The following is a 16,613-nucleotide window of genomic DNA, read 5'->3' on the forward strand; positions in this document are numbered from 1 at the left end:
TCCACCACATCCGACAGGTTCTCCAAACACTGCGGCAACACAAGCTATGTGCCAATTTGGAGAAATGCACTTTTGGCATGACCCAGGTTCAGTATCTAGGATACATCATTGATGAACAGGGGGTGCATGTCGATCCAGCCAAGGTCCAAGTCATTCGGGATTGGCCCTCTCCAACCACTCTAACAGAGCTCCGCAGCTTTCTGGGTCTTGCCAACTTCTACCGCAGGTTTGTGTTGGGGTTTTCTCATATTTCTTGGCCCTTGAGTCAAGTCACCAAGGGAGGGGCGAAAGCAAAATTCTTTTGGTCTGAATCTCAACAGAAGGCATTCAGGGAGTTGAAGGATCGCCTCTGCACGGCACCAGTGCTCGCGTTACCAGATTTACAACAACCATTTGAGGTCGAGACAGATGCCTCTGACTATGCTATTGGGGCAGTCCTTACTCAACATGGACATCCAGTGGCATATCACAGTGAAACACTTTCAGACACAGTCTGGAAGTACCCCACTTATGATAAAGAGATGTATTCCATTGTACAGGCCTGCCGACAATGGAAGCATTACATTTTGGGGAAGGAAACGGTCATCCACACAGACGACCGACCCCTGCAGTTCATACAGACCCAAGGGAAATTGCAGAATGATCGCCATCAGAAGTGGTCTACATACCTGCAACAGTTTCACTTGAATATCAAGTATAAAAAGGGCAACACCAATAATGTTACAGATTGCCTCAGTCGACCACTGATCATGGCGCTAACCACCGTGCTCAACTCTTGTGGACACGAGACTTCTGATTAGCCACTTCTCTACAAAAGCGACCCAGAATTCGGCCACACCTACCAGACACTCTTGGAGGGTCGGCATGTTGCAGATTTTCACCTCCAGGATGCCCTATTATGCCACCTCGGTCACCTTTGTGTTCCTTCAAGCGAGCGTGCCAAGATAATTTGGGAAGCACACTACAGTCGGGCTGCTGGGCATTTCGGGGTCGAGAAAACAGTGGCAGTACTGCAAAATTATTTCTATTGGCCGAATCTTCGACAGGATGTTGGGAAGTACATCCGATCATGTACTGCTTGTGCCATTGCCAAACCGACCATTAAGAAGCACGGCCTCTATACCCCGTTGCCTACCCCTAGTCGACCTTGGGAATCCATCTCCATGGATTACATGTCAGGCCTTCCTTCCACTAAGCATGGAAATGGCTGTGTTTTTGTGGTCGTCGACAGGTTCTCGAAGATGGCCATTATGGTGGCCTGCAAGAAGAATATCACAGCAGAAGCCACTGCTAAACTCTTCTTTGAACGAGTGTGGGTGCACTTTGGGATCCCACAGTCTATCATCTCAGATCGGGACAGTCGGTTTCTCAGCACATTTTGGTCCAGTCTCTGGTCAATGCTGGACACCAAACTCACGAAGTCCACAGCCTTCCATCCTCAAACTGATGACCAGACAGAGGTTGTCAATAGGATGATTGTGCACATTCTGCGCATGTATAACTCAAAGCATCCACGCACATGGGACGAGAGCCTCCCCTATGTTCAGCACAGCTACAACCGAGCTCTTCACAGCTCCACTGGCCATAGCCCTTTTCAGGTGGGTTTGGGATTCCAGCCACTATGCCCCATTGATGTGGCCATGCCACTTGCAGCTACTCACATGAATTCAGCCCATGTCCAGTCTGAAACAGATAAGGCCACCAGCTTCATTGAGCGCATCCAACATATTCGCCAGTAGGTCCATGACATTCTTGAGAAATCAAATGCCAAGTACAAGCAGCGACATGATCAACATCGGGTGCCACACAAGTTTCAGGTGGGCGACAAAGTCTGGTTGCATTTGCAAAAGGAACGCCTTACTGGAGCCTATCGGAAATTGAGACCACTCCGATATGGTCCTTACACCATTACTAAGGCTATGGGAGACAATGCATTTGAGCTCAGCATTCCCCCATTCCTTGGCCTGCACCCAGTGTTCAATGTGGACCGCCTCGGCCATACTTTCCACCATTGCTAGACACATCTGACATTGCAGAACAGCTCAAACCCACAGAATTAAATCCAAATTGCATGGAACAAGCTGCAACTAATCAGATCATGGACACACAGATCAAGAAGACTCGCCAACAGAATATCCAACTGTATCGAGTTGTCAAAGCAGGCCAACTCCTTCAGCAGGGCAAGTGGCTCACCAGGGAACAAGTTCAGCAGAAGTTTCCTCATCTCATGGAGGAGCTCAACGCAATGGAGACCATTGCTTCCTAAGGGGGGAGGAATGATCCAGGTGGATATTGGTGGCCACCTGCCAAGTCCACCTGGACCCCCACCATTGTCTTTCTCAGCATTTTCAGTTTCCTTAATTGTAGCACAACTTACTATTTTTAGCAGTTTTTCGGGTCCTGAACTTCCGAAGCCATTTTGAGGCCCTAAACGACGTTTTTTGGGGAATCCGGGGGCAACATGGGTCCATGGAATGGACCGATGTTGCCCGTTCCAAAAATGATAATGCTCGGATAGATCTTTCTAATGAGCTATTGTACGCGTCAAACAGAGATCATATGCCAAAGTTACGACCCCGGGAAGTTGATGTACCAATTTACCCCAAACGGGGCCCACAGTTTGGCGTTTCATCTCCTAGGGTTAGGTTTTGGAATGTTAAGGGTTTTCCATTGTTTCTCAACAATAAATAGGCCTTCGAGCCTCATTGTAACACAGTTCAGAGGCATGTAGCCATCACATCTCTTCTCAGAGATAAGCTACCATCGCCCTAGCTGGTTTATTTCCATTTCTGATTGTAAGCATATTTCAGTATTTTCCAGTAATGAAATGAAGTATTATTTCCACTGCATCTTTGTGTATATGGTTATCTCTGTAATTTGTTGCGTTCCTGTTTAAATCCGGATCAGCCATTGCTACAATTTGACAAACACATGACAACCCTGATTGCTACAACCATTAAGGATTTCTGTCAAAATTCTAATAGGACTATAACAAAAACATGAATCAGAAAACATTAAATTATTGATAAGAATATGAAACATAAGCCATAACTAAAATTTACCTCAAACTTACCTCAAGCCTTTGATCTTCCAAACCATATTTTAGCTGCCGTTATTGTTTGCATTTTCCTTTGGGTTGATTCTGTAATTCCTCCAGGTATATTTTGGGTGCATGTCTATTTGATTACTTCTCTTGTAAGTTGAAAGTTAGAAAATATTGATGTATAAATAAATGGATAACATTACTCATTCATGGATTTTGTCAAACACTCTGCAAAATATTCTAAGACCTTTTCTAAAACATGCATCTAATTACCTGAAAGAAAACCATAACTCATGAAACTCTTACCAAAGTCCTTTGGAATTTTTTTTATTGCAATTACCTTCAACAATATTTTTCTTTCCTTTCTCAATACTACAATACTGATGTTAGTACAATAAACTACACCAATAATAATTCCATAATAGCTTCAGATCTAAACATCCATACATATAGACCATGCCTAGTATTTATTTTAAACTAGCTAATAAGATTCCAGGTAACATAATACTAAACGAAAATTATATTATTACAACAATTTAAATTTATATGTTTTATTTTATGCTAAAGATATACTACAATTTCAGGACAATGAAAATTATACTCGAAGTGATATTAAACACTAATCAATGAGAATATGGTCTGTATTTGATCCCTTAACCAACTAATTTGAACCATTTAGGTTTCCACCCAACCATATCTAGGGAGAAATTCTACCCCTAGAACCCCCGAGATGTAAGAGCTCACAAGAAGTACCAACATATAGCAATAAAGAGATATACCAGGCAAGTTGAGGAATATAAGTCTCGCTTCATCCAAATACCACTCATGGTCAGCTCCACTAGGTAGAGATACTTAGTAGTTTAGTTTAGGAATTTCAATTTCCTTTCGAAAGAAATTGGATACTCTCCAAGTCTCTCCCTCTCATAATCTTTTTTCTTTTTTTAAATCTCTCTAACTCCTGGTATCACAATTCACACCCCCCTAAGTGAGAATACATGAGACACATATATAAGAGGAGCAATAGATTCTTCTCGTAAAGGAGGATTAATATGCATGCATTGTATTCCATTTAGAGGAGTGTAACTCATTCCATTAAGGAGATGTATGCATTCCTTAGTTAAGGAGAGTGTAGCATATGCATTAAACACAATGTAAGAGCAATATTTTATGACACGTCTTTAATAAGTGTAACAGGAATATGTCATTCTTTAATGAGTGCATAAAAGAGACTGCAATGTATTATTAAAATAGAGGGAGAGTTACATATAGCCATGAGAATCATCAAGGAGAGACATGTGAAGTAATTGAGGAGATGAAGGTGACTTATAATTCCCTTTTAAATAATAATATCATAGTCTTATAAAAGATAATAATAATATTAATAATATTAAGGATTAAGTTGATATTCAACTATTAGTATTTATTAATGATAATTTAAGTGATTTTCCTTCAACTATGCTTGATTACCAATTTATGCAAGTTGATTTACTATTTTGGAAAGTCATACTTGAGATGCTAGACATGACTTTTTGTTTTTAGAAGGTCACTTTGGAATTGTTAGAAATAAGATTTTATTAAGGAAATTAATCATTGAGCTTCACATGAGTGCTAGTTTTCTTCCGTAGAATAGGGATTCCACATCCCTATTGCATACATCTTCGTGCCTTAGTAGATTCAGGACTTTGCGCCCTGATCTACTCCAAGGATCCATGATTGCACACCTTGATCTTTTAAATATTTCTGAATCCACATCCCAATCCTTTTATTATAGATCCAAGACTGCACATCTTTATCTTTCATGGATGTATGACTTTGCACCCTAATCCTTTTATTATATATCCAACACTAAATGTCAAGAAAATTTCACCACTTGGTTTGATCTTTCTTCCAATCAATATTGGATGGTATTCCTAGCAATGGTTGGTACTTAACGATATGTCATGTATCTTTTTCAAGAAGGAACTTGTCTAGAAGTGAAGGGATTGATGCCACAACATGGTCTTCTCTCCAGAGACCACTAGATTTTCTGCTCCACTTTTCGGAACCACAAAACTGTTGCACCCATCAACAACAGTGCTACCTTGCACTCAGATCTACACAAATACGCAGTTATTTGCAGATTTAATGGTTTTTGGCCCAGAGCTGACGTATTGCATCAATGGATCCATACGGTCTAGACAAAAAAATGTGAAATCTACCTATACCCTAAGGGGTTTTTTATAGTAAGATTTCACATAGAAGAGGAAAAGGAAATAATCCTCAACCAAGGGCCATGGTTCTGGGGCAGTGCTAGACTATTCATCACCCCATGGTTTCCCGATTTTGATGCCAATACTATGGTGGTATCAAGGATGCCAGTATGGGTTAGGCTGCATAACCTCCCTTTACATTTTTGGCATCAAAAGGCTCTAACCGCTATTGGAAATACCTTGGGCAAACTCTTAAAGATCGATGCAGAGAGACACCTAAAAGGAATATTTACGTTTGCCAGAATATGTGTCGAAGTAGATCTCAGCCAAGGCTTACCAGAAAGTATAATCCTAAATTTCAATAATACACAGTGGACACAACCCTTGGACTATGAGAACACAGCATTCCGATGTCGGGGATGTCAACAAACAGGTCACCTGTACAATGCATGTCCACGTACCAGCCCCAATAGGAGTAAACAGCAACAAAGGAAGCCGAAAGGATGGCAGAATATAGAAAATCTGGTAATGAAGGCAGCTACAACAAAGAAAGAAGAACACAATGCAGTAGAAGATAAAATTCAGGATAATAAGGAAAAAGAGAACAACTTGGAACAGGAACAAGAACTCCAACTGGAAATAAGTGGCACCAAATGAACTCACAACCCCGAAGGATCGGATTCAGACAAGGAACAACCAACGAACACAATGGAAAACCAGCTTGCCATTATTGACTCCACTCCCAACACTGATGGTTGGCGAAAAGTGGAGAAGAAGAAGGGTAGGAAAGCTTAGGCCAACTGGACTATTTGGTTCTTTTTTCTCGCTTTCCTGATATCAGGAACAACTCATTTTGCTTTCTTCTTTTAGGCAGGATTGTATCCTGTGGGCTCTATGATCTGCTTTCATACAGCCAAATTGAATGCTTAATTGCATATACTATGTAACTTTTTATTTTAATAAAAAGTTCGATTTTTTCTTTGGAAAAAAAAAAAGTCATTTCCGATGCATGATAAGCATTAGTATTAAACTAAATTACCCATACGTCATTCCCAACCCGTAATACATTATTAACAACTTGCTCAGGGTGTACAATTTTGTGTTTGAAAAATAATTATTTAAAATTTAATATATATATACTTTAAGCGGCTATTTTTAAATTAATTTCTATAACTTGACCTTAAACCACGTTCGAAACATGGGTTGCATCATTGTCACGACTCACGAGTCTCGGCTGTGGCAACCAGGTTTAAAAAAAACAAACCCACGAAATCAGATCCACCGTCCACGTCAGATTTGTTGGGTAAAGGACGACTATTAAAGGTAAAGATCGCAAAAGGGTCGAATATGTCGGTGGTTATAGCCACAAATTGAATTAAATATAAAAAATAAAAATAAAAAAACCGGGCCCACTGTCCACGTCAGATACCACACATGTGGACAGTAAAGCCCGCTTCAATTAATTAAATAAATAAATGACCTGCAATACAGATAGGTGTCAGTCGATGGCCATATTCAATGGCCGTCAATGTCTGATCCGGCTAAAATTTGGGAATTTTCTTTTCTAGAAATTTAGAATTTATTCCATTAAAAAATGATTCAGAATCTTTCTCGATAATTTTGATACTTCCATCTCTTATATACCCCACTTTCGTTGCAACAACCAGCGATAGCCTCAGGTTTACGAGGAGGTTTTCATTTTCATTTTATCTTTAATTTTTACTTTTTTATTTCTTCAAAATTTGGTTTAATTATGTTGCACAGGGTCTCTGCTTTTTATTTTTCTGTTGCCGTAATGGATTCTGACTACTGGTGCCATCGCTGTGAAGTGACGATGATGCCCTTGGTCTCTGGAAACGAGATCTAGTGCCCCCACTGTAATGGCAGTCTCGTGGAATAGATCTAGGGTTTGCCACGACAACAGAGGGCGGCTTCGCCATTTGCAGATCCGTCACAATTGGTGGTGCTTTTCAACAGCTCGCCCAGGTCTGGGCGGAGGGGAAGAGAGGAGGATCAAGAAAGCGGGGCCAGACGACCTAGGGTTTTGGTGGTGGGACGGTCGTCGGTTATAAAGCTTCTGCAGGCCCTAGGGTATGCGATGGCGAGGCTCGAAATAAGCAGAGATGCGGACGGCGAGGGCCGAGAAGGGCAGCGGCGGTGGTGGTAGTGGTAGCAGTGGCATTGTGGTGGTGGAACCGTCGGGGCCGCTGATGGTGCTTCATAGTGGCAGAGCGACGGTGGGGATGGGCGGCATTGGGGGGACGGCTCTTGGGGATTACTTCATAAGGCCTGGGATGGAGGCGCTCATTCAGCACCTGGCGGAGAATGATCCAAACCATTATGGAACCCCGCCGGCTTCCAAGACTGTCGTGGAGGCGTTGTCGGTGGTGAAAATCTTAGAGGAGCACCTGCGCCATGATTATTCCTCTGAGTGCACGGTCTGCAAGGAGGATTTGAGGTCGGAGAGGAGGCACGACAGCTCCCCTGTAAACATCTTTACCACCATGGGTGCATAATGCCATGGCTGAAGATGCATAGCTCGTGTCCAGTCTGTAGGTTCCAGATGCCGACGAAGGAATAAGGGGGTTGCGGTGGGAGCAGCCAATCGGAGGAGTCCACATCAGCCAGAGAGAATGCGAGAAATTCCGGTGAGGGTAACGAGGGTTCCAGTGGTTCGAACAGATCGTCGCCCAAAATTTATAGTGATAAGCATCCCATTTATCACATTTAGAGAATCCCCCAAAATTTGTAGTGATAAGCATCCCAGCTCTAGTGCCCAACAAAGGAGACGTTTTAAGGACATAACCTCCGCATAGTTATTAGTTCCTAATCCAAGACCTATTTTGGATTTCAGGACTCATTAAGAATTTAAGTGAATGATGAGTCCTCCTCCATATCGGTCGTGTTCTTCACATGCACCATCAAAATAAGCCCATGGGATCTCTTGATTGATTTCGTACTCTTCTACAATCCTGGAAGTTGAGGGTGTTATTTTATGATCCATGAGAGAATAAATGGCTTCTATTTTGGAGGCTATTATTACTAGTGTTGAAGAGATGTCTCTGAATATTTCTTTGTTCCTAGCAAGATAAATGCCCCAGCAGAAAACTGGCAGTATTTTCCTATGCATCTTATTTTGTGCCACATCCCATCATTGTTTCCATGCCTCTTCAAAAGATTGGCCTCTCCAAACAAGGTTACATATGAGCCCATGCTTGATGAGTTCTAGTGTATTGAGGGCGAAAGGACAATGGAGGAACATATGCATGACCAATTCCTCTACATTTTTGCACAAGCTGCACCAACCTATCCCATCTTTCTATTTCTTTTGTAAATTACCCCAGGTCGGATTTTTGTTCGTGAGTACGCACTAGAAGAAAAGTCTTTATTTGGTGGGGCAAGTCAGTTTACATAATTTAGAGCACCACAAATCATGATCTTCTTGGAACCATGATTCAATCTCGAATAGATATCCGAATTTGGGAGCATAAAGACTTGAAGGTGCATGAAACCATCTTAGGATATCTTCTTGATCAATGATTCTTATGTGTGATCTTCTTAAAGCTGATATGTATTCTTGCCATATATTTGTGAACTCATTATTTAACTGTATTTACTTTGCATTCATCCATCCTTATGACTAGAAGGTATATCTTTTGTTATCTACTATTGGGCTCAGGTACACTTTCCCTTACACATTCAAGACAATAACTAATTCCATTGGGAGAGTGAAATTTTATGGCCCCCCGACCTAGGGGTCCAACTCGATTCTAAATCTTTCCCCATTTTCTACATGCCATGCTAGTCCGACTACTATAAGATTGAAGAAATCCACAATTACTTTCCATATTGCAGACGAATTGGGTATTCTTTTAACATGATTTCTTATCCATTCACCCAAAGAGAGAGGAAAAATATATTTCCTTGAAACCACTGCAGTCCATATGTTTTCAATAGATATAAGCCTCCAACTAAATTTAGCCGATAAAGATTTTGTGAAATTGGAGAGGTCTTTTATCCCCCAACCTCCCCAAGATTTGATCTATGCAATTTTGTTCCAGGTAACCCAAGGGAGAGTGGAATCTTCTTTATTTCCTACCCATAGAATTTTCTACACATTTTCTTGATGTCCTATATGATACCTTTTAGGACCCAGGTGAGAGCATCCCAATATACGAGAATAGCTTCAATTACTACTGTAATAAGTACTAATCGACTTGCTCTTCACAACCACTTATAGCTCCAGTTTTTTATTCTTTTCTCCACTTTTTCCACTAACCACCGCCATTCAACTTTCCTGTAGTTGTTTTCCTTCAGGTGAAACCTTAGATATTTAAAGCTTTCCTTGATATATTTTTCTTGGAATGGAAGATAGGATTGAACAATTCAAATTTCCTCCTATGAGAGGCCTGTATATGTAATATATGACTTCCTTTCATTTATCATCATCATTCATGTAGCTTTCTGAAAAAGAGATAGGGCTTCCTTTAAGCACTCTAGGTCCCTTTTGGATCCGTTACTGAAGAGTAAGATGTCACCCACAAAGAGGAAGTGGGTGATGAAAAGGTTGGATGCAACTTCAATTCCTTGGACATCTCCTCTTATTTTGGCTTCTATTAACACTCTACTCAACCCTTCAACTACTAAGAGGAACAAAAGAGGTGATAGGGAGCACCCTTGCCTCAGACCTCTCTGAGAATGAAAGAACAAAGAAGCTACACCGTTTATCAAAAGTAAAAAGGACACATTAGAGATACAACCCGTAATCCAGTTTATAAATGTAATTTCAAAACCTAGACGAGTCATCAACATCCACAAGCGGATCTAAATAAGTCTATCATATGCTTCAGAAAGGTCATTTTTTACTATAATAAATTTGAGATTACGGGTTTTGATGTTGTGCATACCTTCATGTGCTACCCCAATGGCTTCATGTATTTGGCGTCCATCTAGGAAACCAAACCGTTCTTTAGAAATATTCCTAGAAAGTACAAGTGAGAGACGAACGACAATAATTTTTGCGATGATCTTATAAATAAAATTGCAAAGGAAATTGGCCTATACTCTTCAAAGGACCGGGGGACATCTACTTTAGGAATCATAGCCAAAAAAATTGTGTTGAAGGGATCACGAATTTGGCCCCTTTGACAGGATTCTTCAACCACTCTAAGGATGTCATCCCTTATCTATTCAAAGAAACCCTTATAGAATTCCATAATCCATCCATCCAGGCCTGGAATTTTATCCTTTTGCATGGACTATAGGGCCGCTTCATCCTCCTTCTTAGTGATAAGTGACATCAGCTTTTGGTTATCTTCCTCCTCTACAAATCTAGGGAAAAACTGGGAAATTCTAATCACTTCTGCAATTGATGCTTCCTGTGGCACCTTATAGAGGTTCCTAAAGAAATCCTTGCCTAACACTGTTATCTCTTCAAAGGATTTTTCCTTAGTGGCATATGCCTTTTACATTTCCCATATAATATTTTTGTTTTTCCATCCTCTAGTGAAATTATGGAAAAATTTAGATTTTTCATCTCTAGTCCTCAGCCAGATAGCCCTGCGCTTAAGTCTCCATTGTTCCTCCTAGTGTAGCATGATCCTTCTTTTTCTAGCCTCTAGGTCTCGAAATCTGTCCTTTGCCTCCTCTGTCTCATAACCCCTTCCTTCCGGGTCCTCCATTATTTCCAATTCATCCTCAACCAATTTAAGGTATCCCTCATCTCACAACTTCTTCTATGTTTCCCACTGAATTGATACCTATTTTTCCTTCTTAAGATTTACCATAAATTGATGAGCTGTTGATTGCAGATTAAACTAGTTGTAAAGGGTCCAAGTCGCTTTGATGAGCTTAACGTAACATCTCCTCGTTCAACCAGGAGATTTAAATGGGCTTCCTAGTTTTTGGCTTCCCCCTTTTAATTCTGAAAATATCGGATGATGGTCTCAGTCACCTCCTGCTCCAATCCACTAGTAGAACATTGGAATCTTTCCCACCAATTCTTTGGCCATTAGACACCTATCTATCCTTTTTGCCACCATGGCATTCCCTATGCGCTTATTTCTATAAATTGGCTTGAATTTAATCAAATTTATGTCAAGGAGCTTCCCTTCTATCAGCTTCATGGAGAAGAAATCTGTTAGAGGGTCTTCATGAGCTTGAGGGCCCCAAACCTCCAAAGCCCCAAGTGAGAAGCTCAAATCTCCCCCTATCACCAAATTTTTAGCCTTCATAAAGGATTTTGAGAATAGGGAGGTCTAGAAGGATTCCCTATATTGACATGTGCCATAAATATTAAGGATTGTTAGGTCCAGTATGAGCTCGACCGAAAAGACCTCCGCTCCAAAGACCAAATTAGAGCTCCAGTAATTTTCAATTTTAAACTTGTTAAGGGTGTAACCCATGGCTATGCCACCAGACCGACCCCTAACATCCATAGTAATAAAGAGCCAACCCGGAAACATACTGGATAGTACCTCCCAGATCGAGTCTCCAGGACCTAATTTTTCTTGAAACATATCAATATTTGAAAAATTATTATTATTGTTATTTTATTATTTTTATTTTTATTTGGTGGTTAAGGTAAACTTGACTTGCTCAAGTTACTAGTGGTTTTTGAGCTCTAGGTTTATGAGAATCCATGGTATTCATGTGGAATATAGCCTATTTAAAGGAAGCATTATAAACCAACTTAGATCCATATTAACTTTGAATTTACCAAGCATCTAGAGGGATAAAATCTCTTGATATGCAAACCTCTTTTAGAGTGAAAAGAGATTTGATCCCTCTCAACACTTAGTAGATCTAGATTTTGCACCTCAAGAGGTAGGGATCAAATCTCTTTTTACTCTAAAAAAGGTCTTCACCTCAAGAGATTTGATCCATTTTCGATTCTTGGTAAACCCAGAATTAAGATATATTTAGATTAATATATATTTATAAGATTTAGTAAAATTACACATAAATTTTTATTGATATAATAATATTACAAAAGACAAATGAAAAAATACAATATCATGAAATTATATGAAAGATTCACCTTATCATAATATTTTCATCAACAATATCTATTTAATTTTGTAAATTCATCATTATATTTTTCTGAAATTTTCACCAGAGTTTTTTTATTAACTATAATTTCTAAAATTTAAAAATATAACACTATAATTAACTTAAGTGAAAATCACATCATAATTTATATTGCGGACGCATTTCAAACCAACAAGTGTGGTTCATCTTTAGAAACCACACTCGTTTCAAAACTCATCCTAAAGATGAACCACACTCGTTGCTTCAGAACACGTCGACAATATGAATTATGATGTGATTTTCGTTAAAAACTCTTCCCATAAACCTATTACGGATCACAAAAGCCTTAATTCAACATACAATTAACTTATTCATCATTCCTACACAACCCCATGTAAATCAAATCATCTACCTATCACTCATGTGAATGACGAATTGTCAAATTATGTTAGAAAAATAAAGAAAAAGAATAATAAATACAAGTATCATACAACTATTCGACAAAACGTGATTAATTACATAGCTAAAATATTAGCAATGTCTATAAGTTAGTCTCTAGAAAACGACACACCTTTCCTTTCGATTGCGAAGATTATGTATAATTGTTTCTCAATCTCATTTTCTCGGGTTACAAAACTAAATTCACCATTGTATTTATCTTTGGATTTTCTATTCGTAACTAATTTCTTGTTTCATCTACACTTAATCCACGCAAGGAAAATATGGTTTAGTTTATAAAATAATTCTAAATCATAAACTACATGTTTTGTTATATAAAAGAATTATATAAAACGTGTTTTGAATATAAATACAATATATATATTTTTTTAAATGTGTATTTTATATATTATTATAAATTAAATACAATATTTTTTTTAAGTATGTATTTTATATACTATTAGAAAAACATTTTTACGCCGTAAGGTGTTTCCCTCTAAAATAAACTCCCCTAGATGCTTTTATGTCCTAATCGTAGCCGTTAGCTCTTTTGTTAGACGATTGAACAAAAATCAGCGGTCTAATTTAATAAAAAATGTTTTAAAACATTAAAAAACGTTATTATCTGCAGCGGTTTGTGCTTTTGCAAGGCATTTGATTCGTTTAACGGTTGGATCACCAATTTGGTTAACGGCGAGCGGGTTGAGAGGTTATCAGTGCCAAGGTTCGATCCCCCTCGCACTCAATTCCTCCGCAGAGATTTTTCAGTAGCGGAAATGGGCATTCACATTCGAATGCATATAGGAATTCCAGAGACATGCTAGTATCGGGACTGGGACTGGGACTGGGCATCGGGCTGGCATTCGCAGTATCTCCCCAAGTTTGGCCGAGTCTCCAGAACCGAAGCTGAAGATGCAGGAGGTCCAGAATTCGCGAGATCCAGTCTCACCATAGCCTCGAGCAGGCATTATGGGAGGACCTGTTATTACCAAGAGTGGAAAAGTGCTTCCAAAGCTCAAGATCTTTGTGGGTTACGATCCCCGTGAGGATCTTGCCTACGAGGTCTGCAGGCATTCGATACTGAAACATGCCACATTTCCAGTTGAAGTAATCCCCATCAAACAAGCGGATCTCCGCAAGGCTGGGCTTTACTGGCGCACAAGGGATCCCACTGAGAGCACCCAGTTCTCCTTTTCCAGGTTCTTGACTCCTTTCCTAGCTGGGTTCGAGGGTTGGGCTATGTTCGTAGACTGTGATTTTCTCTATACTGTTGACGTTAGGGAATTAGCTGAGCTCATTGATGATAAGTATGCTATAATGTGTGTCAAACACGATTACAAGCCCAAGAGTGCTACAAAAATGGATGGGGTTGTGCAGACTACTTACCCTAAAAAGAACTGGTCATCTATGGTTTTGTATAATTGCAGGCACCCCAAGAACAAAGTTTTGACACCCTCTGTTGTGAATTCCCAATCTGGGGCATTTTTGCATAGATTCGCTTGGCTTGATGACAATGATATTGGATCCATTCCCTACACCTGGAATTTCCTTGTTGGTCACAATGAGATTGATGACAAGGAGTCGTCCCTCTGAAATAAACTCCTCCATATGCTTTTCTTTCCTAATCGTAGCCGTTAGATCTTTTGTTAGACGATTGAATAAAAATCAGCAGTCTAATTTAATAAAAAATGTTTTAAAACATTAAAAAACGTTATTATCTGCAGCGGTTTGTGCTTTTGCAAGGCATTTGATTCGTTTAATGCTTGGACCACCAATTTGGTTAACGGCGAGCGGGTTGAGAGGTTATCAGTGCCAAGGTTCGATCCCCCTCGCACTCAATTCCTCCGCAGAGATTTTTCAGTAGCGGAAATGGGCATTCACATTCGAATGCATATAGGAATTCCAGAGACATGCTAGTATCGGGACTGGGACTGGGACTGGGCATCGGGCTGGCATTCGCAGTATCTCCCCCAAGTTTGGCCGAGTCTCCAGAACCGAAGCTGAAGATGCAGGAGGACCAGAAGTCGCGAGATCCAGTCTCACCACAGCCTCGAGCAGGCATTATGGGAGGACCTGTTATTACCAAGAGTGGAAAAGTGCTTCCAAAGCTCAAGATCTTTGTGGGTTACGATCCCCGTGAGGATCTTGCCTACGAGGTCTGCAGGCATTCGATACTGAAACATGCCACATTTCCAGTTGAAGTAATCCCCATCAAACAAGCGGATCTCCGCAAGGCTGGGTTTTACTGGCGCACAAGGGATCCCACTGAGAGCACCCAGTTCTCCTTTTCTAGGTTCTTGACTCCTTTCCTAGCTGGGTTCGAGGGTTGGGCTATGTTCGTAGACTCTGATTTTCTCTATACTGTTGACGTTAGGGAATTAGCTAAGCTCATTGATGATAAGTATGTTATAATGTGTGTCAAACACGATTACAAGCCCAAGAGTGCTACAAAAATGGATTGGGTTGTGCAGACTACTTACCCTAAAAAGAACTGGTCATCTATGGTTTTGTATAATTGCGGGCACCCCAAGAACAAAGTTTTGATACCCTCTGTTGTGAATTCCCAATCTGGGGCATTTTTGCATAGATTCACTTGGCTTGATGACAATGATATTGGACCCATTCCCTACACCTGGAATTTCCTTGTTGGTCACAATGAGATTGATGACAAGGAACTTCCCAAAGCTATACATTATACAATGGGAGGCCCTTGGTTCGAGGCCTAGAAAGATTGCCAATTCGCAGATCTGTGGCTTCAGGAAGTGGATGAGTATAAGAGGTCCCAGATGATACAGAAGGTGATTCAAGATGAGCTCATAAGGCTGTTGGATACAAGAATGAATGAAAGAGCAGGAGAGCTTGAAACCAGAGTAGGTGAGTTGGAAGGCAAGGTTAGAGAGATCTCTGCTCTGCAGAAATTGCTGTTGTTTTATCTGCAAGAGAGGTTTCTAACAGAGGGAGGGAATGGTGTGAAAGAACCTCCTTTTGATGCCTAGTTGAACAAGGGATTGCGGAGCAGAAAGGAATTGCTTTGGAATACCCTGCCGGATCTTGTGAGAGTGCAAAATAGGAATATGTTTTGGAGGTACTAGTGCATGATATAGCCTAATTATTTTTATTCGATTCTATTTTTATCTCTAAATATTAGAGAGAAATTGTAGTTTTCTGCATAAATTTTGAACTGGAAGTTAACTTATTTCTTAATATACTATTCGCCCATGGTATAGTCAAATCACCTTTACTTTATAGCAGCTAAGAAATAGCTACATTCTTCATTCTCATCCTTTTTCCTGAAAGAATGGTATGAAGGGTTTGTACCCTATCTGGACAATAATGTCATTGTGACAAAAAATTTTCTCCAATGTAGTTATCTCAGACATTGCAATTTCATGGAATATGCTTCATCATATCAATTGGTGTAATTGTATATGGATGGTTATTTTAGGTTATTCACCTATGGTATGGTCAAATATGCCTTTAATTTAGCTACATTCTTCAATATCATCCTTTTTCCTGAAAGAATTGTGTGAAGGGTTTGTACTCTATCTGGACAAAAATATTATTGTGGCATTTTTTTTCTATCTTAAATGCAGTTATCTCAAACATTGCGATTTCATGGAATATACTTCATCACATCGATTGGTATAATTGTATTAATTCTATTTATTAGCTATCTTGATTGCAATGTATGGATGGTTGTTTTCGGCCAGGCTCAAACATCTCTGTGTTGTTGGGGTTGCCATTGTGGTGTATTTAGTGACTATTTTGATGTGTTTATGTTGAAAATTTATAACCTTCATAAGCATTTTTAAGTTCACTGTTATTCAATAAGTAGTGTATTTTGTGAAAGACAATGGAGATCAGTGGATCTTCTCATTTGCTGTGAACAATACTAGAGTGCTTATTCAACAAAT

The 16,613-nt window shown here is 39.8% G+C and overlaps 1 protein-coding gene and 1 pseudogene across 1 annotated transcript; both read left to right on the plus strand.

The window, feature by feature from the left end:
• Window positions 1-13,634: 13,634 nt before the first annotated feature.
• LOC149165173 (protein CDI-like) lies at window positions 13,635-14,292 on the plus strand. The gene has a single exon (XM_089429732.1). The coding sequence runs from the start codon at window positions 13,669-13,671 to the stop codon at window positions 14,290-14,292; it is 624 nt and encodes a 207-aa protein (XP_089285858.1). The 5' UTR covers window positions 13,635-13,668.
• Window positions 14,293-14,522: 230 nt separating this feature from the next.
• Window positions 14,523-16,023, plus strand: LOC149165174 (protein CDI pseudogene; annotated as a pseudogene).
• Window positions 16,024-16,613: the final 590 nt, after the last annotated feature.

This window comes from Pinus tabuliformis, chromosome 5_1 (genome assembly GCF_031772625.1).
Source record: "Pinus tabuliformis cultivar Carrire ecotype Pingquan chromosome 5_1, CPIR1, whole genome shotgun sequence".
Taxonomy (NCBI): domain Eukaryota; kingdom Viridiplantae; phylum Streptophyta; class Pinopsida; order Pinales; family Pinaceae; genus Pinus; species Pinus tabuliformis.

Coding starts and splice junctions, on each gene's coding strand:
- LOC149165173 (XM_089429732.1), top strand. CDS start 13,669: ATGGGAGGACCTGTTATTACCAAGAGTGGAAAAGTGCTTCCAAAGCTC.